Genomic DNA, 26,873 nt, shown 5'->3' with positions numbered 1-26,873 from the left:
CGATTTAAAAAAAAAGAAAACAAACCATTAAAAATTAATTTGAATTCTTAAATTTAATTCAAATTATGTTTTTCGCAATCACGAGTTGCGACAGGACTCTACTCATTGGTTACTACTCTATTCACTTGTTTCTAGACACGGCTCTTGTCCCTCCAAGTCTACCCTCCTGTTGAACGGAGACGTGTGTATTAGTTGTGTATGTGTAGGCTTTTGTGTGTACGTAGACCTATGTGTATGCACGTTGGCGTGTGTGCATGTGTGTGAGTGCGTATGTGTATGAGCGTGCGTGTGAGGACATGGACGCCACCGACCAGGAGCGGCTACCGGAGGACGGAGCCGCGCCTGCAGGTGGCGGTGGTGGTTGAAAAAAGGCACGGAACATCAAAGACGGTCAAATGAGAACAATGAGCAATCGTGATTGCTCAAAAAAAGCAAAAGATTCACATTTCTTAGTAGTTTTTCAAAAAATATGACTTAAAAAACTCAGAATTTTGAGTTCAAGCTGTCGACTTGTTGATCGCTTAATTTAGAAATTCTAACAAAAGCAGGGTTGGGCTTGTCTGACAGTTTTTTCTCTCATGATCAATTATTATATGTTGTCATTTCTTGGGTACGGTCTTTTAATATCCATGTCTGAATTTATTTCCATTAAAAAAAAAGCACCAACAAAGTCACTGATGACCATATAATCACTTCCAGTATCATCTTTAAAAGAGTGCAAGATAATACAATTGAGTCTCGAGTTCCTGAGATTAGCGCGTTTAAACAAACAAACCAACTCTTCAGCGCGTTGTGGAAAAGGACTTTTTGTAAACATACCTAATTATTCTAGGCGTTTGTAAACACCTCTCGAACTGTTATAAACCATTTCTTAACAGTATAATAGTATTACCATTTCTACTTTAAGAAGTGAATTTTTACTGTATTTTAAAAAAGCTGTGTCATCCCCGAAAATCGTGTCTTAAAATTTTTCACAAATTTGTGTATTTTATACTTTGTAAAATTATATATATATATAATGGCATTTATTTATTTCTTTTTTTGTACATTTCTTCTTGATTTAGTGTGTTTTATAGTTGTTGAAACAATTATTCAGAATCATCTTCAGACTTTCGAGCAAAGAACTTCTAATAGATCCAATAAAGCACATCTTGGAAGTCATCAAAAGAAATTTCAGCACGAAAGAAGAATTTCTGTAGAAAAGACATATACTTGAACAGCTTCTGTGCTGATAGCATTGAAATTGTGCTGCACAAAAGGAAATTAGTCATTAATTAATTAATTCATAGATGCGTCATGGAACTTTGAGATGAAGTGCATTAATATATTTCCCTTTCACCGAATTATAAGTATTCCTTTTTCTAAACTTCATTGCGTCGTGCCTTTCGAGAATAAACACATTTTACGATCTAAAGCATCAACTCATCTGCAGAATTCCTTAAAATTAGCATCAACATCAACAAATCCTGAAATGATGATGACCACTCTAAAAATTAATTTTGAAATTAGTAAATATCTTCGCTTGCTTCTTTCAGGGTGTATTCGGGCATTTGATCATTTTTTATTGAAGAACAATAACAGACGATTCAAGTCTGAAACGAACCTTCAACAAAATAACTCATAAATATAGTCCTTGATTAAAGTAAGAGTAAAAGATAAATTTAAGTTCACAAATGCTTTGAGATGAAAGAGCTACATATCAACGTTATTATTCAAGAGCTCATGACAGCTTACTTAAGTTTCGGTTTCGACGCACCCCCCAAGGCATTTAAAAACGATTTTTCACTAAAAGGGAACACCCTAATCCTACTGAGTAGTATTACAAAATTGTAGAATAACAAGTTGCACCCTCGTCAGGGAATTAATTTCAAGGAAACTGAGACTTTAAAACACAAAAGCACTGAAGTAATTTCAATTTTAAAGTGACAAAAACAAAATAAATGACTTGTAATGAAAGACAACGGACTTAAATAGTTTCTTATTTAAAACGTTTTTTGAATTTATATTCATTAGAACAGTTCGGTTACAAGAAAATATAATACAGTATGGGACCACAAATCTGAAATGCTCGGGACCGCGACCTTTGCGGATTTTGGATTCGACTCAGTAGTGAAAACTCTCCTGTCGTGTGGTATTTGTCATGTTATTCCTGGTTACGCTAATGTTCGCTCAAAATTTCTTTAAAAGAAAACTTTATAATGCTTAAACAAAAGTCGGAGATAATTTGCAGCAGCGTGTAGTCTTCGGACGTTGCTTTTTCTTACAATGCAATGTCCCAATAGACACATTGCATTGACTAAAAAAAAATTCCCCGCGGCTCCGCAAAGAAGTCTTTTGTTCCGCATTTCCCGGCAGAAAGTTTTCAAGCCTGTAAATATGAAAAATTACAGATGCTTATAATCAAGATTTTTTTTTTCCAATGGCAGGTTTCAAATAAGAACACAAATAATAGATATCAGAACGAACAACAAAGAATCACAAAGCAACTTGTTTAGCCCATAACGGCCCTGGCCTCCCAGTAACGCCGTGCAGAGTCGAGGAGACAAGTGCAGGGTAGACAAGAAGACGGGCGAGTCCAGGTCGCTATCCAAATTGCAGATCATGCATTTAGGGCTATCGCGAATATTCAATCCGTGGAGATATTTTCCAAGACAATCATGTCCCGTCAAGAGCCTGAAAAGGGCAACTGCTTTGAACCTGGGATGGTCCAGGATGTCTGCGATGGAGTTGAGCCAAATTTTGGATGAGTTGCCCCCTCGAAAATAACTAGATAGTGTGTTCCGGAACAAGTCTTTGATTACCATCTTCATGGAGTGGAAAGATATATCCCAAAAAAAGGTTTGGGCGACAGTTGTGCCATTTTTTGCGAGGAAGTCTGCCTTCTCGTTACCCAGAATCCCATTGACCAGGGATCCACTGCCGAATGATAACCTTGCCTTTTGAGGCAAGGTCATGTAAACTGGAGATTCATTTATTGATAGAAGTCGACTGTGGTGCAAAAGGGGAATAAGGGGAGTCGGACAGGATGACCGCTTTAGAAAATTGTTCTATTCAGCTTTTCAATTGGGTTAGAGCAATGCGTAAAGCTTCTACTTGTCCATCATAAACAGAAGCAAAACAGCCAATAAGGGCATAAGCAGAAAAAGGTCGCAGTAAACCCGCACACCAGCGTCGATTCGCTATTCCGCACGTAAGTCATCGGTGTAGATTCTCAACCACTCCGGTTCAGGGTAAAGCTCATTGATAGTTGCATAAGAGAAGCTCCATAGAACATCACAGCTAGTATTCGACTTTCGAACAGTGGAAACAAGATCTGTGGCAGCATCGAAAATTCAATAGTCTAAAGGACTGCGGGGTCGTGGTAGCCTGATCGGTAAGGCATTGGACTCGGGGGCCGGAGGGTCTCGGGTTTGATCCTCGCTGGTCGAAGACCCACCGTCGTCATTAAAGGGGACTGGGCGACGTTAAATATGCTCGTGGTCTCAATGTCCTCCAAGTGAAACGATACCTCTGGGGGTGCTAGCACCAGGTAGCTATTAGCTCTTGGACTAGTTCTAAATTCTCATTAACTGTTTGATCCGATGATGGTGCTGCCATCTATCGGTATATAAAATAATGGAGGCAAGGCACTTAGTATGCAGTCCTCGACATAAATACAGTTGAAGTCAGTTGTGACTCTGAATAGGAATAGGAAAGGACTGCGAGGGAGTGACCAAATTCTCTCTCATAATTAAGGCTTTTGTAAAACCGTACAACTTTAGACCAGTGTTGCAACTTTAGACTATTGAGAGAATCTGGTAGTATATACCATGTATTGGTCGTTGGAGCAAAGCTAGTCTTTAAAAAAATTCAGTAGGTTCGCAAGTGTTGTTCAGCGAAGTACATGTTGTTTACCTCAAGCTCCAATGTTATCATTCTCGTGTCAATATTCATTTGTGTTGGGAGGTTTTTTGAAATTTTTGCTTCAATTCTCCTTCGAAACCTATGCAGGGGAATCCGCTTAATTGGACCACCGATTAATCGGGTTAGCCGCTTATTCGGACCAAATTTTAAAGAACCAAAACAAATACCAATGCACAAGCGTAATATTATTCACCTATTGGGATCAAAATTCTGTTTAATCGAACCAAGGAATATCAGAAGAATAAATTGATTTAAAAAAAATTTTAAATCGCGCGCTTGAAGCGAATTTCAAGTAAGTCAACTAACTTAATACTTAGTGCAATAAAAATTAATAATTTTTCCTTGCAGCTTTAATCAAACCCAGCAATGTTTACTGGAAAACTAGTTAACAAAATTTCCATCGTATGTCGGCACTGTTCCAGAAGAGATCAAAATTTCACCTTTCTTCAGCCCTGTTTGCACGTTTAGCAATTTCTTTTTCTCCAAAAAGTTTAGTTTTAAAATGAGTAATTTACATTTCATTGAAATTTTTAATGACCGATCGCACTTATTTTTCACTCTCACCTTTTAGTTACTTCTGGAATTGAATCCATAATAACGAGAAGAAATAACTAAAACCGTACCAGTTTGAACAAGTTAAACCAGTGTCAAAAATTATTTGCTTCATTTTAATTTATTTTTTTTAGGAAAAGTTTCGTAAACAGCGATTTTTCATCTTTGTATGCTCACCACGCATATGGGGCTCACAATAATCATAAGGGCATTTAAATGTTTTGTATATAGCATGTTCAGTAAGCTGCACAGGTCCTGTTCGCTTAATCGGACCAGCTGGTTTGAAGACCAAAGTGGTCCCGTCCCAATGTGGTCCTATTAACCGGAATCTACTGTATTTGCCACTTGAATTCTCCGAAGGCACCGTATTATCCAGCATGCCAGGAAATTCGAATTTTCTAGCATACGGGATAATTCTAGGTTTATTTTGCAACAAAACTAAAGTAAATTTCCCCCATTCAGTTCCAATCAGAAAGCAAACTACTGTAAGGAAAAAAATAAATACATCCCTAAAGTTACCTTTTTTTTAAAAAAAAGGGTATTGCATGTAATACAGTAACAGTGTATAAGTATGCGGAAGAAACTGACAAAATGAAAAATTAACTGATTGTACATAGATAATTTTATTGTTATGGTATAATATTAGTATATTGTTCTAATATATTTTCTATTATGAATTAATCATTTAATTAAAATAGAATCATTAGCTTTAGAATTTCATAAATCTATTTTTTTTAATCACACATTGGTGCAGCTACTTTTAGATAATCTTTTACTTAAAAGTAAAAAAATTTAACAATGCGAATATGCTATTGGGCATGATTAGATAATTATATACAATTAGTGATGTAAAATTCCCGGGTATTTTTTTAGGAGGAAATACCCAGGGTATATACCCAGATAAATACCCAAAATGGGAATATACCTGGATATTTATTTCAAAAATTTATATTCAACTAAAATACTTTTCTGTATGTATTCCACTATGTATATATAACCAACCATATACAAATCAAAGTTTTGTCCAAAAATTGTATTTTAATCACATATTTAAAGAATTATTATGTGAAACAACTTAGCAACCTAATATGATATTCTCATTAAATGTGCTGGATATGCCTAATCAATGTATATAGCCAAATTTCAGATATAAAAAGCCATTCTACAAAAAATAAAAAGCTTAACTGGTTACAAAATAAAAAAATCTTCTCCAATTACGACATTGAAAAGAAAGATTCTTTGGTTCACACGATGTGTTTCTTTCATAATTTCATCAAGTCTTTCAATAAAAAATATTATAAACTGTGTAATACATATGTATGTATCAGTTTTATCAATTATTTCATATTTAGATTAATAAAAAAAAATCCCCATTCACTTTTTGCATTTTTCTGTAAAATACCTAGTTTTTGAGTATTTACCCAGGTCTTGGGTAAATACCCAAAAAATATTTACCTACCCGCTGGGTATTTACCCGATCTACATCACTATATACAATAGTAGAAAATAAACTCAAAGGGGAAGTCAAATGAAATGCTTGGAGACATACATACAAAACAAAGCTTTATGTGGACTAAACATATTTTATAACTTATATTTTGAGTTTTTATTATTGTCACCACATAGTAAAATATTTATGTACTCGCATATTTTATGGATACAGTGGAAAACATTTAACACGAAGCTGAAAGGATCGGAAAAAAATTCATTATAATAAATTTCGTGTTAAAAGACATATTTAAGTGCACAGTATACAGTCCGGATTGCTATACTAGTTAGCATAAAACATTTTTTGCGTTAAACGTATTTTACTGTATGTTAATGTCATACAAATTAAGAAAAATTACTACTTTAGTAGTGTTGTGGGTACTCAGAACAGTGAACCGGAGGAGAAAAAGTCAAGAGGGTAGATGGCTTTAAAAGGTCCATTAATCTTCATCGTGGACTAATAAATTGATTAGGAACAGCCTAGTCAGAGCCTGTTGCTGATCATCGTATTTGTATTGCAAGAACAGATTTCACTTCATGCCAACATTTCTTTTATTAATATCAAGTAGTTTCTCCTTTTTTTTTTAATATGATTTTTAATAATTTGAAACTTCAGCCTTTAAAACCTTTTATTTCTACTTTTTAATTTTATAAATGAACTTATTATGAGCAATGAACCTCCATATCACAGATAAACATCATAAAATTTACAGCTGATGTGCTTGTTTTATAAATGCTATTACATGCATTACAATTTATTTGAACACTCATTTGATTTATTAACACACTTACATAAACCTCAACTGACCTTATTTTTTTTTTCATTTTAAAATATTTTACCATCAATTGTTTATATACAGATTTATGCATGCTATTTTTATATTAAAATATTACTTGAATAGGAAAAATCTATGTATTTATTATTTTCAAACTTCAAATTTTTAACTCAAAACTTTCAGTTTACTGATCAAGTTGACAAAATGTACGAAATGACATTTTGTTCGGGGCGGTTTTTTCCAGATTTGTTTCGGCGTGGACAAAATAGGACAACCCTGATCTTAGCAGTAGAGCTTGAAATAAATTTTCAGCTCCAAGTAAGGACACGGTAATTTTTCAATAAATACAAAATAATAGATTTAGGAAAAAATATTGGAACAAAAAAATACATGCCTGGTCAGGCATACTGGGCAGTATCATCTTCAAGCCTTGCTACCAGTACTATTTCTTTCCCTAAAGGATTGGGGAGGGGGGGGTCTCATCATTTATACTTGTTATTTCCAAATTTTTAATTTCATGACTTACATTCCTTTGCTTCTCATTGTCTCAAATATAGAAGAAAAGCAAGAATACAGGTATATTTTTTAACTGTTATTATTCACAAGATACTAAAATAATTTTTAAAACAAAATTGATTTTTCAATATTTTTTATTTAAGTCCATCTTAAAAATTAGAACAACGGCTCTGGAAATTCAAAAGTTACTTCCTTCCCAGTGAGTTTTTTATACACAGCAGCAAATGTTTCCGTCTAAAAATAAAAAGAGAAATTAACATCACTAATAAAATGCATTCCTTTTAAAGAAATAATGGAAAAACTTACAACATATGCACAGTTTCATTTATTTAGTAGTGTTCAAGTAAGTTCACAATGAGAAAATTATACAAGATAAATCATGTGCAAAGCAATTTTTTAGCAAGACTTTAAATTCATTTAACATATAGCATTGATAAATACCCTATTTAACCCTAGCGTCAATAACCAAAATTTTCCCTTACTCTCAATAACCAGGTACCCATGTTGAATTTTGAAGATTTAGAGCAGGAAAAAAGTTTTTTTTTCTGACACCTCTTCTATTTGATTGAAACGTTTTCTTCCACTCTCGTCTTAGAAAATGTGTTCTTTCAATTAAATTCTTTTAATTAATGTTTTATTTTCCTCTGTATCTGAATCCTTAACCATCAATTACATTCATTTACTAATACACTAATGCCTAATACACCAGCATTTTTTAACAATTCCCGGTTTCTTTTATGAGTATTTGTAGAAGAATGTTGTAATAATGCCTTCACACCATCATTAGCATATGTAAAGGGCTTGTTGCAAGAAACACAAAAACAAAATCCAGCCTTATCAATTCTTTAACCCAACATTTTCATCTTTTCATTGTAGGAATCCACTCTGTTTAACCATTCCCAATTAAACTTGTTCTATCCTGCATTGATGGAACCAATATCTTCAGATTTATCCAGATACCTGATTTTTTAAGTGAGAACATGCAAAGTTCAAATGAATTAATTTATCAAACAAAAAAAAGTAGGGAAATGAAAGGTAAGAGTTAACTAGTAAAATTTAATTAAACAAACTAATTTATATTTACGAACAGCATATTAACAATGATTAAGTATAATTAGAATTAGTTCAATAACAACAGAACGCATGCAGATAAAGATCATAAACCAGAATATAAAATAAAGAAAATATTTGCATAGGATTAATTCCTCCTACTGCCATAAAGAACAAAGACAGGAGTATAGCTCTTATCACTTTTCTCTTCCTACCTTCCCCAAAAGGAAATAAAACTGGCCACCGACTTCACCCCTTCTCAGTTTGACCTTGAGGCACTTGTGAAGGCAAAATACCGTTTCTTTTCCTTCCTTCTTTTATCTAGCCTTTATTCCACCCCCCATTCCAGCTGTTCTTCGATAATTATCCCCATAGAGCTTACAAAACATACCAGAGTTTACAAAACATGACCCTAGCTTACGCTTTATACCAAACAAAGTCTTCAATTAGGATTTTGAGAGTTTCATTAAACATTGCCTTAAATTTTACAAAAGTGGGTTTTCCTGAAAATATAGAAGTTTTGGTATTTTCGAAGATAAAGATATTGGAATTCAAGACGAAAATGCGGTAAAATACCGGAACACAATCACTCCTGGTAATATTTTCTTTGCATCTAAGATCTGCAGTGTGACTGGTATGTTAACAGCGTGAAAAAATTTTCAGGAATGGGAAGCGAGTCCAATACTTTGGTTTTACACTAAGAAAATAAAGGAAACGAACCTTTATCAAAAATAAACGAGCTGATGTGTGCATCACGACTTCCTTTTACTCAGATTTTAATGTCATTTTCCCATTATTGGCAATTTTAATGTAATTCAATAGTTTACTCTCTAAATATCACCACCAGTGGCCAAATTGAAACCAGATTTTTTTTAAAAAAATCGCCAATTCTGTCGCCAAGCTGGCGAAAAACTTGGCGACCAAAAGACTGGAAATATATTGCCAAGTGTCCGCCAAATTAAAACACCACTTGAGTAAACATCGAAATTAACAATGATTTCCTCCTAAAAAGGGGCAAAAGACCCCCTTAAAAACACCCAAAAGGGAAGATTCGCAACCAGACCCCACTAGGAGTCTACGTACCAAATTTCACACATTCTAGGACATACCGTTCTCGAGTTATGCAACATACATACGCACCTCCGTATATCACGAGAAAAGTCGTAGTAATTAACTCGGGGAATGTTAAAATGGACATTTCGAATGTTTATATGTTCTTAGGCACTTATCCGCGTAATTCGGTTGAAAAAAAACTCAATATTAATTCAGGGGGTGAGCAAAATGGAAATTAACCCCTTGAGGACCAGCGCATGGAAAACAAAGCGCAGCTACGGGACCGAACGTTCCGAAATGGAACGCCGCCATCGGCCCGAGCATTTACAGCAGTTAAGCCTAACTGAACAAAAATATTCATATAAAATCAGCATTTCAAAATAATGACTTGAAATTTTAAATTTGCTGTAACAATGTACTACTGATTACTAATTATTAATATAAAGACTATTACATTATTAGAAGGGAGTGAAATAAGTAGAATACTAAAACTTTAACTATGTGCACAAAGTTAAATAATATGTGCACAAAAACAAAGTTAGAGTTAGACATTGTGAGTGTGCAATCAAAGAAAAAGAAATGTAGCAAAAAAATATGTTCCTTATGTAATTTTAATTAAAACAACTTAGGTCAACGAATTTAAACTAGTTAAATTCCCACGCAACAAGTCTCAAAATTGCTTCATAATTCTCTCGAAAACATTCCCTTTCATTCACTTCGCTAACCATTTTTATTGCAATGTTCCAGTCTCCAAATAAAAAAGAATAAATAAAGAAGAACAATATCAGAAAGGATTCAAAAATAATCATAAACTTCAGTGCCGCTTGAAATCCTTCCTGTACTCTCATCGAACGGGGAATCCCAAAAGTCTGGAACACATACGCAAAAATATTTTAACCTTCCTCCCCTCCCCCATAATTTATTCAGCTAGATGTATATCTCTTTCAATTACTCGTAACAAAAAAAGAGAAGCAAATATATAAACAAGAGCAATTGAGACCTCATAAATCATTCGCGCAGAGCAGTGATTCACTGATATTTACGTAAAAAAAAAATCTATCCCATTGAGAGGCCCAAATAAAAAACTAAAGCGTGTACATGAAGGTCAAATACCATGTGACTCGAATAAGATCAAAGTTATAGCCATTTAGCGCCATCTATTATCGTTTAAATATTCAATTCAATCGTTCCATTTCGAGAAAGCGTATATGTGACGCTGGGACGTCAGCGTCGATCAGAGCGCGTAGCGGATATGTGTTGCTGGGCTGATAAGAGAGGAATTGTTGTGTAGCGTCCGCGTGACGCTGGGTGCGAACGGGTTAAGGCCGAATTTTGAGTGAAATTTTTTTCGTGAATACATTACTTCCTTTTTTGTAAAAGGAAGTAAAAATAGTGAGTGAGCATTTTTTTGTTTGGGTGGGGGGGAGGAAGGATACTCGCTATAGTATCCCTTCCAACTTGCTACAAATGTTCATTATCTATAGCTGTTTGAACTATACAACTTCTCTAATCCTTCAGAAGAATAATAATGGTGAATACAATGCTAATTTTCCTATCAAATATAAATAATTACTAAGTAACGGCCGAAAACAGAATAAAATTAGGGGGCGCGATATAAAAGGGGGCGGTTGACTGATGGGGGGGGGGGAAAGTGGTCGTTTTTTGATTCAAGAGCTCATTTTACATGAGAACCATCAAAAATGACATCAGAAGCATTTTGAAGGGTTATGTTTTGATCTGCAGTGTAATGGGTACCCAGTTATTGAATAAAGGTATAAAAATTTTAAATAATAAAACACCCCCCCCCACCAGAAATTTTTCTGAAAACATGGTTACAACTGTTTTTAGTTCACATTCATGTAAATAAGAAGCATTAAAAGCAATTTTACCAAGACCTAGTTAGAAAGCAAAAAAATTGATAAAAGTCGCAAAAAGCTACCCGGTCTTTGACGCTAGGGTTCAAGCTGGTCAAACACTACTAGAACCTTAGGTTTTAACATACAGTGCAGTAGTTAAAACATTTTGTTAAATACAACTTTTTAAAGGTCAAGATTCACGGTTGCCACATAACGACCTAGTTTGAAAAAGTGGCGACCTAAAAAAGTGTCCTCAGTTGCCATTTTCCCCCTGTTGTTCCCAAGAAAAAAAATCTCGAGATGAACAGGAATTATGCACAAACTCAAGAGAATGGAAGAAAATAAATCGCTTTGGAAGCATATGCCTGAGGATAAAAACATCAAGGAAGATTGTTTTTTGACCAGAACAGCAATACTTTTCAGTCATGTGTGAAACATAGATGCCATTTTTTGGTCACTCACAAGATGGAAGTAGGCAAAGTACAAGTGCTTAAGTTTGCAAAAACAAAGCAGAATTTGATGCTTATTCAAATACAAACTAATGAAAATAATTCAAAATGCGCTGCAAAGCATTTTATTTATTTTTTCTTATCATTTAAAGCTGTTTTCTCAAGAAATTAAAAATTTTGTATTTAAAATTTCACCTTATCCCTATTGCATTGGATGCTAATGTGCCAAAAGCTATTACAGTTGAAATTGATGTTTAATGAGGATTTTAACATTTTATAATTATTTTTATGCTACAAATTCAAAAACCTAAATCTCATCTTTTTAGTAGTCACCATATCTGGTCACTTCCAAGATGGAAGTTGACAAGATTCTTTTAGTCCCTAAGTTTCCAAAAATAAAATTGGGTGCCTATTGCAATACAATGAAAACTATAGAACATTCCGCAAAATGTGCCATAAATCCTTCCCCCCCTCCTCGACAAGTTTTTTGAAAAATGCAAACTTTTTTCCTTCAAATTTTATTTTCAGGATATTATTTTATCCATATTGCTTTAGAGGCTAATGTGCTAAAAACTGACTCTTTCATCTAAATTATTGTTTTTGAGGGTTTTTAATTATTAAAATTACATCCATATCTTAAATTTTTCGCATAGTCACCATGTTTGGTCATTCGCAAGATGAAAGCAGACAAGACTATTTAATGGCCTAAGTTACAAAAATAGAATTGGATGCCTATCTGAAAAAAAAACATTAAAAGGGCCAGAAATTATGTTTCTAAGTTATTTTCTAGAAAAGTGAAATTTTACCAGGAAAATCGTATTTTTTGTAAATTTCATCTAAAATGCAGTTTCCTGCAGACTTTTGATTGATTTACATTTATTTATTTACTTATTTTGAAAAAAAAAAGCATGTTTATAGCTTTTAAAATGTAATTCTGTTAAGTTCTATTTGTTTTTTTCATGAAAGTAGTAAAAACTCCTCTCATTTTGTAGCCCTCTGCAAGTGGTGGCCACTGGTCACTTAGAAATTTTCTGAATCTTAACCTTTATAACTTTAAATTGGTTCCTGCAGAATCTAATCAGGGTGTCTACCTGAAAAAAAAAAATTCTTCCCTGAATTTTCCAGGTTTAAACTATTACATTCATCCATCCCTAAAACATTTTTTTGGGGGGGGAGGGAGGGGGGGGACTGAGAATATTTTTAAGAAATCACATCAATCAACAGTTAAACATTAAATGCATCTCTTCACATAAGAAAAGGGCCAGCCTTTAATCTTATTAAAAACCTTGCAATTCTGATGCCAGCGAAATCAAGAAACCAAACTTTGCATCCAAAATTTCACTGTACTTCAACATTGATTTTACTGTGACTGGGTATTTGTATTCGGTTCAATTTGCAACCTCTGCCTTTTGACCCAAGATTTTTAAGTACAGGAAAATGTCTAAAGCTTTTTGTGCAACAGCTTAGCTCTCTACCCCCCCCCCCCCCTTTCCAAACCAAATTTTTTTTTTTTAAGTTTTTTTTTCTGTTGACATTTTTATTTTGTTTTGCTCTAATTCAAGAGGAATTGTTTCAAAGCATTTAAACATACATAAATTAATAAAAACATCTCCAGAGAGATAAAGAACTACACAAACACATAAGTAATACTGAAATTGAACAACAATCTGTAAACTAGTTAACCCTCTTATATTAGTTGCTAAAAATATTTTATCCATAACTGGTAGGGGAAACTAAAGTTTTTCATAGGTAGTTGCAGAGCAACCTAACTACCATTGTTAGCGGGGTGTAAACTTTTCAACCTCCAAGGGAAACTAGAATGCACAAAACTAAAAAACAAAAGGTGGGGTTGAAGGCACAACCAGGAGGGTGCAAGAACAAGCGAGACGGAAGGCGCTCACCGTGTTTTAACATCTCCCCTAACTGGTTTAAGAAAAGAAATATTTTCTGTTAGTAATTTCAAGTTGCATGAATTTCGACCAAATTTATTTTATTAAACTGCAAAACAGAAAAACAAATTTTTTGAAACTGGTAATAATTTTTAAAAAAATTCTAGGTTTTCTGCATACAAGTAAATTTTTCTGACTTTTCCCTGACATTTTCTGAACAAAAAGTTTCCCCGACATTTCCAGGTGGGTAGACACCCCCCTCCCCCATCTAATACATTAACCTATACCTATCGTACATTTTTTAAAAAATTTAATCAATTTTTTAAAAAAAATTTCTGAACAGTCCCTTCAAGAACGTATATACTGTGCTTCACTGTGTTGCTAATCTTAATACAGGGTTGCCAACCTTGGAGAAACAATTTGAGGAGCATCCATGGTGATTTTGAGGAGAAATTTTGCGGAGCTGTTTGGTATTTCTTATTAAAATCAATAAAAATAACTAAAACCACTTGTCTAAAATTGTTTTATAGCCGTTAAAATTGTGTTATAGCTTAACTGTTATCTTTAATAACTCATTTTAAGCACAAGTATAAAAATTACTATTTTTGAATTAATAAAGCTGCTTTAAACACTATTTCAATCTTTGAGTATAAGCATCTTTAATTTCCCATATTTAAATGTTTGTTATGATAAAATAGCAAAATTTAAGCTTGAAAACGTTCGGCCGTGAAAGGGGCAAAGGAACTTCTTTGCGGAGGCCATTTTTTCGAAGTAACCACGCGCAGTAGGCAGCCCTGTTAATATCTTATTTACATGAAGGGAATAAAACAACCATCTCCACTATTTATAATTTACATTTTTTATTAAAGCAAATGCCTTGAGTGAGGGAGGAAAATGCAACACGGTAGATCCTTCAGACTTATTTTTCCTCAGCTTTATATCAGAGTTGGATTGAAAATCATCATTAGGATCAAAGCTACTTGAAACTTTTTACTATCTCATCATGTAGGATTTTTTCCCCCCAAACAACATTAAATTGCACTTAAAGAATTACCTTGTGTTCAATATTTGTTTGCTGTGTTTTGTCTAAATGAACCTTCATCAAACGACTTCCATCTAAACGCACCCTAATTCTTTTTCCTACAATTTCTGCTGGAAATACTAAGTCTTCTAGGATAGCATCATGTACAGCTGTTAAAGTTCGGCTAAATTAAAATGAAAAATAATAAAATTAGTAGTTATCAAAAGCAGAACAAACGTGAATACTTATTTTTCTAACATACACTTTGAGAAGAATGTTGAGGAGGAAATAGACAATCTATTTCAAACATTCATGATATAATTATTTTGTAAAAAGTCTACCATGACATACATCTCATTTTAAAAATAATACATTATAATATTTTAATTGTTTGATCACACACACACATACACAAAATTAAATTTAAAAAATGTCTATCAGACAACTTAAATTTAGTTTCAAGTGAATTGAGGCTTTTAAGTGCTGTAAACTCTCAATTTTCTGTTGGGAACCTAACCAAAAAAAAAACCCTTCAAAAAAAAAAAAAAATCTTGTGATGAATAACCGAATGTAGTTTTTTTAATTATCGAATTTTTAGTAATTCATATTTCTTACATTCCTCTCCTTTTCAATGACTTTAGACAGGTCAGAGGAAGCTGATTTTTAGATCTACACTACTTAAGTGACCAGTCCAAATTTTTTCAAAAAAATTCCTCTTTTCTTCTACACGCATTTGATGTACAGTCGGATCCCACTACAACGCGATTCAACTGATGCGAAAGTGCTGTAACTCAAGTTTTTCATGAGTAATTATTTTTTTTATTGCTGACCCAAATTGCTTGCCTGCAACATAAAATTTTTTGGAAAGGAGTGGCGGAGCGTTTGAATGGGCTTCTATGACACTAAACATTGGTTTCGTGAATGGATTTTCATCCCTTTAGCATCACTGAAAGCAAAAGTTCATACATTTTAGTAGTCTAAACAACACTTTGCTTTAGTAATAACCGCTCTGATTCTTAACATTTTTTTTTTCCATTCTACATATGAAAAGTTGATAAAATAGAATGATTCCCAAACGTACTCTTTCATCTAAAGTTAGCGAAAGTGGAAAGAAAAAGAGAAATGCAAGAAAAGGTAAAGATTCTCAATATGCTTGAACGATTATAAAGTGCTTAACAACGCTTTGCTTTAGTTTATACAAATAACCGCTCCTATTCTTAACGTGTTTTTTTCCCCCCTTCACTCTACATAATGAACGTTGATAAAATGGAATGGCTCCCAAACGCGCAATTTCATTTTAAGTTCGTGAAAGTGGAAAGAAAAAGAGAAAGTTTCTGAGCATTAAAGAAAAGGTCAAGATTCTCGATATGACTGAACAATTAAAAAGTGCTTCGAAGGTAGCACGACAAGAAAAGGAAATTTGTAAATGATCAGAACTTAAGTTTTAATACTGAAGCTCACATAGTAGTGTCTGAGCAAAGTACAAACATTATGAAAATGGAAGCTGCTGTTTCATTGGAGAGATCAGACCAGAAATATGGGTGTTCCTACACTGCATAAACCATCAACTTCATTATTTTAAAAATTAGGATTAAATTTACTATATCTACTTTTCAGTGCTATTATAATGCAGTAATGTACTTAATGTAAGTTCCCTACTATGTACTGTTTTAATTCATGCATCTCATTAAACATCATATCTGCCAACATGCCAACTGAAAAAATCTCATAATGTATGCAGTCGCTATATTTCTATGCTTTTTTGACCATTTTAAGCAAAGTATTAAAATTAAAAGCATAATAATATTTTCAAATCTTCACCTTTACTTGATCTGTGCTTTTAAGCAAAAGCGAAAAAAAAATTTAAAAATAAGTAAATAAACTTTTTTTCCTTTGAAAAGTTGTTGACTTTGCAGCTTTCAAAACTTGTCTATAAGAAACTTGCTCAAAACAATAGTTTCTCTGTAAGTTCTTACAGATTAAAGTGTTCCCCATGCTGTTTATCCAATGAAGTGCACAGTTCTCGTACAAATCTAACATAAGAGCGTACAAAACGTCCGAAAATCTTACAATGCACGGCTAAATCGTACAAGTTGGCAGCTATGGAACATTGATTTTATGCTTAATAACAGTAATTTATGTTAAATAGTAATGATTTTTCTAACAGTAAAAAGTCGGTTGTTTATAAAAGATACGGTAATATATATAGTTAAGAAATGGTTTGTAACAATTTGAGGGATGTTGACGCAAATCTGAAATAATTGGCTATGCACATAAAAAAATTCTGTTTGCCAGACCCAGATAATATACACGAACAAGTGAAAACCCTTTGAAGGAAATTTTCAATGTATGCAGACAATTTTGATCATTTTAAAACAAATTTGTGCATTATAAAAAAAAAATGACGAGCGACAAATGTTAGTTCCTAGTTTTGATGTCCCTCCAATTAATTATATGTAATTAGGTGTAAACTTCGGGAAAAAAAAACACCATGCTGATAGCATGGTTCATAGTTGTACTTGACTGCTTGTTGGCCACGATACAAACCTTAAGAGGAGCACATAATTTTTTTTTTTTGTAAAAAATTTAATAGAAACTACCTGAGTTCACAGACTTTTAATTTCATCTAGCCCTGCAGTATGCACAGATCTGTTTAATCTATTTGCAATAATAATTCTTTAGCTTTTAACAGGTCTCATTTAAGGGGACGGGTTCATGGTTTCCCTTGATTTGAAAATTTAATGTGTTCTTAGGCAAGTGATAGAGGCGATATACCACCCCCCTCCTCCAAATATAAAAATTTGAAATTACAGGCCAGGCTTTAACATGCTTAGGGATAAGCTGTAATTATATGTATGCAAGTTAATTACATTCACTATAGTGTAGTTTCTTCACCTATTTTACTGTAGATGATGGGAGTTTACAGTCAAAATAAAACGTCTCTCAGCAGAGCAGAGATCAGATACTATCTAGCAGAGAAATTCATGGTTTGTCATCTCTACCAATTATGCATCATTTCTCAAAATAATGATTAAAATAAAATACAATATTTTAACAAAAAAGAAAAATCGTGTGCAAGCAATAAAGATGTGCAGAAAAATATAAAATGCTGACATAAAAAGGGAAGTTTTTAACTGCGCATAAAATTTGGATTTATCTAATAAAGGATGAAAATCATATGGGTGCTCAGGAAAGAGGAGTGACATTACAGTGAAACCTGCGTATAACAATATTCCCTTTGGTCTGGACAAAATTCCCATTTACCTTATGTATTTCTCACGTGTCGATAGCGATCATCACATTTCAGATGCACCTGTCTGTAACAATACACAGAAGATATACACAGGGTGCTCCATTTTAACATGCAAGACCTTTATTTTTGCAACCGTTAGTTCTAGATGTATACTTCCAATTGCAAAAATGTTCAAAATCAAATGAAGTGAAGTTACGATATTGAAAGTTTGAAGTTGAATATTAAGTATTAAGCCTTCACATCCGTTGAAAAATCTACCTATGCCAGTTAATTTGGAACTATGTTAGTCAGGGCTCTGGTTTCCACTGCTCTACTGTACTTTTTGTGAGGGGGGGGGGAATTTTTTTTTTAAATTTGAAGTCCTAAAAACAACAGTAGGCCATTTTGATAACATTCCGGGAAATGAATGAGTTTAGGGACTCTCGTACCGTGTTCTTTTTCAGCACGCAAATGGCGCAAATCAAAAAACCACGTCTCCAAAAGCACATTGCAAACAAAACCACGGCGGAAAACCGAGAAAATCTACTTGTTGACGCATATGTGTAGTTACAGAACGGGAAAGTTCAATTCTTTCAAAATAAAACCTGAAAGGAAGTCATCGATTTCTTTCCATCCCGTCCTCTGAATCGGCAATTTTGCCAGGATGGAAGGTCTTGCACCCACGGGCCTCAGCAAATTCTATTACCTAACACCTGGGTAGAGATCAGATACTATCTAGCAGAGAAATTCAGGAAAAATCATCTCTAATTAGTATACATCATTTCTCTAAATTTTGAAAATATTTCACAGGTCAGGGTTTTGAGCAAATCAGAAAAAAAACTCTTAACGCCAGAAACTTTGAGAGGGCCTGTGTTGTAGACAATACCCAGTTTAATGAGCATCTTCTATTAAGATAAACAAATCAAAATAAGTCCATGGACATATTTTTTTATAAAAATAAAGAGTGAAATATACAATCAGATCTTGATGTAAAGTCACCTTTTTGGGACATAACATAATTGATGTTATAACAGATTCATACGCATTTATTTATAAGGAAGCACATAAATAGTAAATCTTTGTAAAATTCAATACAAATTACATTGCTTTAAATAATCAGAAATACAGAAGTTTTTTTTTTACAATGCTTTTTAAGTTTTAATATCGTAAATTTTATGAGCCCTCTCATACCTTATAAAATTATCTTTCATTATTTATGCTCTTGGAACTTGTGCTTGTATCACTGCTTCATTTTTTAGTGTTACTTAAGTTACATTTTCTACTGCATTTACGACACTATACGTATACAGCAGCAATGACATTTTACCAACACCAGGATTGTTCGTGAAGGAAAATGCTTCTAATCAAACTGCGTGTGCTGCTGAAATCACCCAAAGCAAGAACAAAGTGACCTTAGAAGCGATTATGGTATTTAAGACCTAACAGTGTATGGATAATCCAGAATAGACTATTTATATTTAATGAGCCAGAACTTCAGAAAAGTGGCCTTATATGCGGGGACCATCGAACGGACGTATAATTTTGTGATAAAGATTTGCAATGTGCTATGATTTCTCACCAATGTTTATTACTTCTGTATAATTATTACAAAAAAATACTTAGTGACATTCATTTAATACAAAGTTTTTTTTTTCTTCATATATTTAGTCATTTATCCATTTATTTATTGTTATTATTACATATCCGCTAATCCTTTTCACTTCATGTTGCTGGTTTACTAGGTCAAAAATAATTGAGAAAAGCTGATCAAAAGTATCGAAATACTTAGCATTAAATATAAAAATAAACAAAAGCAAAATAAACCAGGAGAAACATTCTTTTAAAATTTAAAACAGCGAATTAACCCTTGTGTATGCCACAGAAATTTTTGCAATAATTAACCAGTGGAAATTTAAACATTATATGTTTAAAAAATAATTAAAATATTATCTGTTAAAAGCAGACAAAACATAGTAACTTCTTGATTATCCACAGGGTGGATTATCCATGAGTCAACCATCAATTAGGAACATGCATTTTTTAAGTTGTTTTTTTTTTTTTTTGAAATTTTTAAATTTAAACCTAGTTTTTTTTTTTGTTTATTTTTGTTAAGCTCTGTTGTGCAAAAATCAGGGTTTGAAAATATGATATTTTCGAAAAAATCACTCTTTAGTTATTATTACAATATGTGGACTTAAAATTAAGGTTTCTTTCATTATTTATATCTAATATTTCATTTTTATCAATTTTATAAGAGTTAGTTTAGAATTAGCTGTTTTACTAATTTGTCTGTTAGCTACTTCTACAGTTGAATAAATCAGAAATACACATTAGTTTTGACTAATTTTTAAGATTAAAATGAAATATTTCATATAAATAAGAAAAGAAACCTTGATTTTTAGTCTACATATTGCAATAATAATATAAGAAAATAAAGAGTGATCTGAGGATTCCTCAAAAGATTAGTTGTATTGACGATTTTTATAACTCGTGGCACTTGTGCCACTAATTCAGTAGATAGTTGGAAGTTTACAATAAGAACTTTGAAATTGCTGAAGCCTCAATTTGCAACATTGAATCTGCATAAGTTTCTAATGAAAACAAAATAATGTAAACAATGTAAGCTAATGAAAACAAAATCAAATTATTTCGAACAATACCGAGAAAAATACCACACAGAAAAAACAAAATACTAATGTGGTTTCAGATTTTTACCTTCTGGGTCTCTTTTGCTTATTTTTAACTTTCATTTTTCTAGTTGGTTTAGGCAATATTGTTCTTCGAGCAATAAAAACGACATGCTTTCCACTGAATTTCTTTTCAAGTTCTCGAACCAATCGAGCTTGAATTTTCTGAAATGATTTCAACTGTGGAACTGGAACAGAAATAACTAGTGCCTAAAAGGAAGAATAAAACTTATCAATTTTTGCTTAACAAAAAAGTAAATACATTCTCAAGTAATGTCAGATTTACGTCCCATAATATATTTCATAGTTTAATTCATTATCGATTTTCATCACACACTACATTTAAATCTTGATTTTAACACCAAAAGCAAAATGGGAATCTAACATTTCCTAGAAGGAAAAATGTTTGAACCTTCACCCATAAAATCAGCTTTAAGTTTTACAGGAAAAGTATGATAGTATCAGTAAGGCATACTATTTTGCAAACAATGAGCTAGAAAATCATGATTAACAGTAGGCTAATCCAAAAAAATAATAAGTAGTGTCAGAATTACGTCCCTTTATTTATTTCACTGTAAAACTCATAATTGCTTTTCATCATACACTACATAAGTGAACATGTACACAGAGTACACCATCAGTAAACACTTAATCCACGAACTATAATTAACTAGTGCTCTATCGAGTTCTGCGTATAAAACCAAACAATGAATTTTTTTATAAATTCAAATGAATTTGCCAAAAGCAAAGAGCAACATGCAAGTTGAAAATTTACTTGTATAACAAAATAAATATAATCTAAGGCAGTGGTTGCTGCACTGACTGCCGGAAATGTAATGAAGCACCGACCACCTTCTGCGCATGCGCAGAGTAGAAATTACTGCCTTGGGATCAGGACTGTTTTATGAACCCGACCAAGGGGGCGTTACGATGGACGGGATCTAATTTCAACAGCCGACCAATGGTATTCTATGCGGTCGGACGAATTATGTATGGTCGACCACACAAATTAAGATACTTTCCCAATGACATTCTAAGCGGTCGGACAAATTATGTACGGCCAACCACACAAATTAAGATACTTTCCCAATGACCATGCTAAGCGGTCGGATGAAATATGTATGGCCGACCACACAAATTAAGATTCTTTCCCAATGACCATGCTAAGCAGTCGGACGAATTATGTATGGCCGACCACACAAATTAAGACTCCCAATGACATTCTAAGCGGTCGGACGAGTAATATATGACCAACTATGCAAATTAAGATATATACGCTGAGCGAAATGATAGTTCTGGAAATAATATAGATATTAAAACGGCATACATGATCTGTAATTATGCTTTAATCATAATTTAATTATTCGCTGTGATACATTGACCATCTCTACTCCAAGCCCTCGGGTGCCGCTGCTTTGGGTCGGACATGATTTAAATGGACCTTATGAATTTATATGGATGTCGTTGTTCCTCCGTGGACACACGCGAGTTTGACAAAGTAGTATTTTATGTCGAGACAAGCATTAGCAACACGATTTGGATAGCGCTTTCTAGCTCCTTTCAAAGTTCTGCAATCAGCGATGAAAAAATCCGAATAACTTTTCATTTTGAACTATTTTAAACAATTTTCAAATTCAATGTACGATTTGAAACTCGCACCGCGTTCCATGACGGTAGACATTTTTACACGAACCAAGCATGCACAATGGTCGGAAGTGGTTGGTGTTGGCCTAGCTCTTCTTAAATTACAATTAACAAGTTTTAATTAGTTTATCTCATGGTAGTATCAGTCAACTGCCTAATCCTAGTATGGGAGAAATTTTTCAACGATGTTTTTCTACCTTCTAATGCGGATGCCTGAAGACATATCTCGCACGTGCCCAGTCGCCGATCTACGACGTCACGATCTTTACGTAATCGACGAAGCATCGTAACTGATAGGCACGTGCCTAATGCTCATTGGCCAGGCGCTATGCTGGCGTGTATCAGAAGTAGATTTTGGCGTCCGCATGCTAATGAGTTGACTTAGGATAAAAGGAAAGGTTTCATGTAGGAAATTGACTTCTTCGGCGTTTTTCTCTCTGGCTAGTTGACTTGCGCGCTCGTTTGCTTTTAAGCAACAATGCGGGTTTAATTTTAATAGATAGTTAATAGATTGATATGGCTCAGCTCTAGTTCGCGTTATTTTCAAATGTTTTTAATAATCTTATACTAACTTTACTAAATTACCAAATAAATTTGGTTTATTTTTTAAGTTGTCTTCAACTATTTTTTAATTATGCATTTCTAGTCAATATTTAATTAGGTTATCGCATTAGGAGGTTATTAGTCTTGAGCATTCTCTTGCTCATTAAATCCCGCTCCGATGATGGGTGCAGCAACCACTGCCTTTAAAATTTACAGGAAAAATATGACAGTATTGATAGACATCGGTAAGCGATATTTAACCGCGTTCTTATTCCTACTGTAATGTAATATAAAATTTACTTTATTCAAATTAGATTAACTCCTCAATTCTTTCGGCATGTGTCAAGTTTCAGTTTTAGGTTGGCATCCTTTGATGTCCAATCATATGCAAATGAGGCAAGTATAAATAGTGAACGATTCCAATCGTTCTCTCTCTTTTGTGTTCGTCAGCCTCTTGTATGTTAGGTCCGGTAGGTGTTGGGGAGTTGCGAACTCCACCTCTGCTTATCCCTTTGAGGGGCAGTACTTGAAAAAAAATTAAAATCTACAAAAAAACTCACTTTTCATAATGTTTTAGCATCATTGAACTGATTTTCATTGGAAAAAAAATTAGAATTTTTTTTAAATATTGGAACCATACGTTCTCAAGACGAGGACGCTGCCCGTCTGGAACAGAGAAAGCACAAAACGCTGTGCATAGGAAAAGCGCTCTTACAGGCACTAATTCAACTATGATATTTACATTTTTACTGATTTATTGACTTTTAATCTTATGATAAACACATATTCTAATGCAATACGATGGATATAATTGATATATACATAAATACAAACGCAAAAATAATTTAGCATTTTCGAAAACAATTGTATTCTTATAATTTGGTTCCATTTTAAGTAGTATAAATGTATAAATAAATATATACATATAAATATATTTATATATAAATATAAATGTACTATATATATATATATATATATATATATATATACATATACATATACATATATATATATATATATATATATATATATAATATTATAAACAGATACTTGAATATAATACGGTTGTAATAGATCGCATATATAAATAAAATTGCACGCAATCAGTGAAGATAAAGTTAAAAGCAGAATAATATGCATGTATCTATATGCAATATTTATAATTATAAAGCTAAAGAGAAATCTAAGGGAACTAGTGCTGCCATCTATTGACTGATGAGAAATGACATACTGAACCGGGGCAAAGTCTTCACAGTGAGGACGTATAAAATAAATGTATATTTCTCAATGTTTTTGCACTATTAAAATTTGGTAAAGACATTTATGAAGTCTTAGGAGCCTATAAAAATAAAATTTGTGACTAATATTTTTTAACTCTGGGTCTTACTACTGAAAAAAAAAAAAATCCTCTGACCCTAAAAATCCGCACATTTCAAACCTCTCTCAGAGAAGGAAAAAAGACTTCAATGGTGCTGACATCTATTGAGTGAAAAAGCAACTATAAGGGTTCTTTAACAAATCGATAGTTTTTTTGCAGAGAGCTATATATATTTGGAAAAAAATTGTCAAATATGCGTTCTCAAGGCGGGGACGCTGCCCTTGAAAGGGTTATGGCCAGGGTTTATTCTTATAAACTTATTTTTGTTAGTTTATTTTAGTTTCTATGGACCAATAAATTTTTGGTAAGATTTTAAACAAGTTTCCAATGTCCATTTCTTCACATTAACATTTGATTCTGCATCTTCCACTGTGTGGTATTATCTCTGCTTGTATAAGCATGTAACATTGTTGACTGACTTACGGAATTTAGCCTTTCGGCTTTTCGTTTAAACATCGTCAGTTATCAAGTATCCGTGCAAGGCAAACTATTTTGCGGCTAATGAGGAACAAAATCATGATTAACAGAAGGCTAGTTCAAAAAAAAAAGTAGTGTCAGAATTACGTCCCTTTATTTATTTCACTAAAACTCATAATTGCTTTTCATCATACACTACATAAGTAAACATGTACAGAGTACACCATCAATTAACACTTAATCCAAGAACTATAATCAACTAGTGCTCTACCGAGTTATGCATGTAAAACCAAACAATTAATTTAATAAATTAAAATGAACTTGCCAAAAACAAAGAGCAACATGCAAGTTGAAAATTTCTTTATAACAAATAAATATAATATAATATAGTGTCAGAATTACGTCCCATAATGTATTTCATGGTGAAAATCATGATTGTTTTTCATCACACACTTCTTGCATCGATAGCAATGAGCTTTTGATTTCAAAAATATCCATTTACCACAGAAATTGTTATACAGTAAAACCCCTCCTAACAGACAATCCTCAAATGCTGACGCCCCTCTTATGCATAAAATTTTTAATTCCCCAATTCCAAGGCAAATAACAGTAGTAAACCCGTCCTGCAGACACCCCTCTATTGCGTCTCTATATTGCAGTGTCCGCTTTAGAGGGTTCTTACTGTATATTCAACTAGAAAATCTCCCGTCGAGGTATGACGGGTGAAAATTGTTCCTCTTTTACATTTTAAAGAAGCAATTGCCTGTTTGGTGATATTTGGATAGTTAAAATCGTAACCTAAACCTCCAGTAGGTAGCTTTCATTGATGACCATATTTTTGTTTCTTTATTCCCCTGAAATTAGTCTTACCAGTAAAATAATTAAGTTATTGAATCAAGTTTAGCAATGTCACAATAAAGCCATTGCCGGAATTTTAAAAATTACCAAAACATATTATCAAATAATCATGCCGTGGCACGTTTCATGTTGAAACTCGCTTGTTAAATATAATTTGGTTAATAGACTAAACTGGTCAAATGAGCATATGGCAAAATACACAGTAAACAATACATGATAGCAGAAAATATAGATTACAAAAATGAGACTTGTTATGTCACGCATCTTTAAATAGCATGGACATTTAACAATCAATGTCGAAATAAATGCAATGGATAAAAAAAAAAAGAGTACAATCAAAATGAATGAGTTTGATAGCATTTGATTTTGAAATAGTTGCAGCAATTTCATAGTGTCAGAATTACGTCCCATTATGTATTTCACAGAAGAACTCATATTTGACTTTCATCATACACTACATAGGATTACTTTTTACCTTAAAAAATTAATATATTTAATACAATCAATATAAAATAGCCCGTAATTCCCTTCCATAAATCAGTCCTCGACAGATTCAAATAAAATGGCAAACATGGAAACAAGCACATGTATGAAACAAACTAAATATTTCAAATTACAGCATTCATGAAGTACCTTATATACAGTAAGAAATAATCCTTTTCATGGTTAAGTGATCTCTAAATTGATATTAACAAACAATAGACATTTCTATCTTCTAATGGTGCATATGATTTCACTTACTTTTTTACCATTGACATCAACTTCTTTAGCTCCTACTATATACAGTTCTCTAAGTTGAGCTTTAAGATCGCTATTCAACTCTAACTCCAAGAGAGCCTAGAAGAAACAACTATGAGAAAAAGGAAACAAGAATCACATTCAAAAATCGAAATTCATGCAAGCTTAGTACCTGAGAAATAGTATTTTCGAGCTCATCCGGCTTTTCATTGTGGGGTTTGACAATTTTAGCGCCAATAGAATACATCTGCAAAAAAGTTCAAAATTATAATCTTTCAATTCTTACAGGTAATATAAGAACATTCAACTTCATTAGATAAAAAGAAAAGTTACGATCAGGATGAAATTTCACAAGAAGGTTATTTGTGAACCCTATAACAATCGCATATCATCCATAACAATACTTTAATTTTGTACACCACTTCAGCTTTAAAGAAATTTACGAAAGAAATACAGATTACAAAAGCAATTATTTCGCTGAAATAAAATATTAGGTATTTACTTTGAAATATTTGATTATTTTCGGTCAATATTAAAACGTGAGCAACATCCCCATTAACTCTAGAGGGCGCTGGGGACTGTTGCCATGTTTTATCTGAAATTGCTGCCAACAAATGTAAAGAAATTTAATACATTGATTAAAAGATTTTAATTCAGTATTTAAACTAAATAATTTTCAAATAATAAAATATTCCTTTATTAATAAAATTGCTCATTAAATTTTCCTCAAAATTTAAAGTTAATCCATAAAAATTAGAAAATAAAAATCTCAAAAAAAGATGCTTGAAAAATAAGCAAAAGTAATTTCAAAGAGCATTTCATT

At 32.9% G+C, this 26,873-nt stretch overlaps 1 protein-coding gene across 2 annotated transcripts; it reads right to left on the bottom strand.

Moving 5' to 3' along the window:
- Positions 1-7,353: 7,353 nt before the first annotated feature.
- LOC129234196 (40S ribosomal protein S7-like) lies at positions 7,354-26,641 on the bottom strand. 2 transcript variants are annotated; one of them, XM_054868114.1, is made up of 6 exons: positions 26,553-26,641; positions 26,223-26,297; positions 26,054-26,149; positions 20,501-20,682; positions 14,587-14,737; positions 7,354-7,469 (listed from the first exon to the last, which is right to left on the bottom strand). In XM_054868114.1, exons 2-6 carry the CDS (start codon positions 26,295-26,297, stop codon positions 7,392-7,394), a joined length of 582 nt encoding a protein of 193 aa, XP_054724089.1. In that variant the 5' UTR covers positions 26,553-26,641; the 3' UTR covers positions 7,354-7,391. The 2 variants fall into 2 exon arrangements, with proteins under 2 accessions (XP_054724089.1, XP_054724090.1); XM_054868115.1 differs by lacking the exon at positions 26,553-26,641 and adding an exon at positions 26,384-26,497.
- Between the last annotated feature and the right edge of the window lie 232 nt (positions 26,642-26,873).

The sequence above is a fragment of the Uloborus diversus genome, chromosome 1 (assembly GCF_026930045.1).
Source record: "Uloborus diversus isolate 005 chromosome 1, Udiv.v.3.1, whole genome shotgun sequence".
NCBI lineage: Eukaryota > Metazoa > Arthropoda > Arachnida > Araneae > Uloboridae > Uloborus > Uloborus diversus.
The sequence above is the reverse complement of the archived record's forward strand: the minus strand, read 5'-3'. Positions and strand labels throughout refer to the sequence as shown.

Bases quoted from the DNA above. Each gene is read 5' to 3' on its own strand.
- LOC129234196 (XM_054868114.1), bottom strand. From the start codon at position 26,297: ATGTATTCTATTGGCGCTAAAATTGTCAAACCCCACAATGAAAAGCCG. The intron at 26,150-26,222 runs GTACTAAGCTTG...TGTTTCTTCTAG, and splicing joins TCGAAAATACTATTTCTCAG to GCTCTCTTGGAGTTAGAGTT. The intron at 20,683-26,053 runs GTAAGTGAAATC...TCTTCCTTTTAG, and splicing joins TTGATGTCAATGGTAAAAAA to GCACTAGTTATTTCTGTTCC.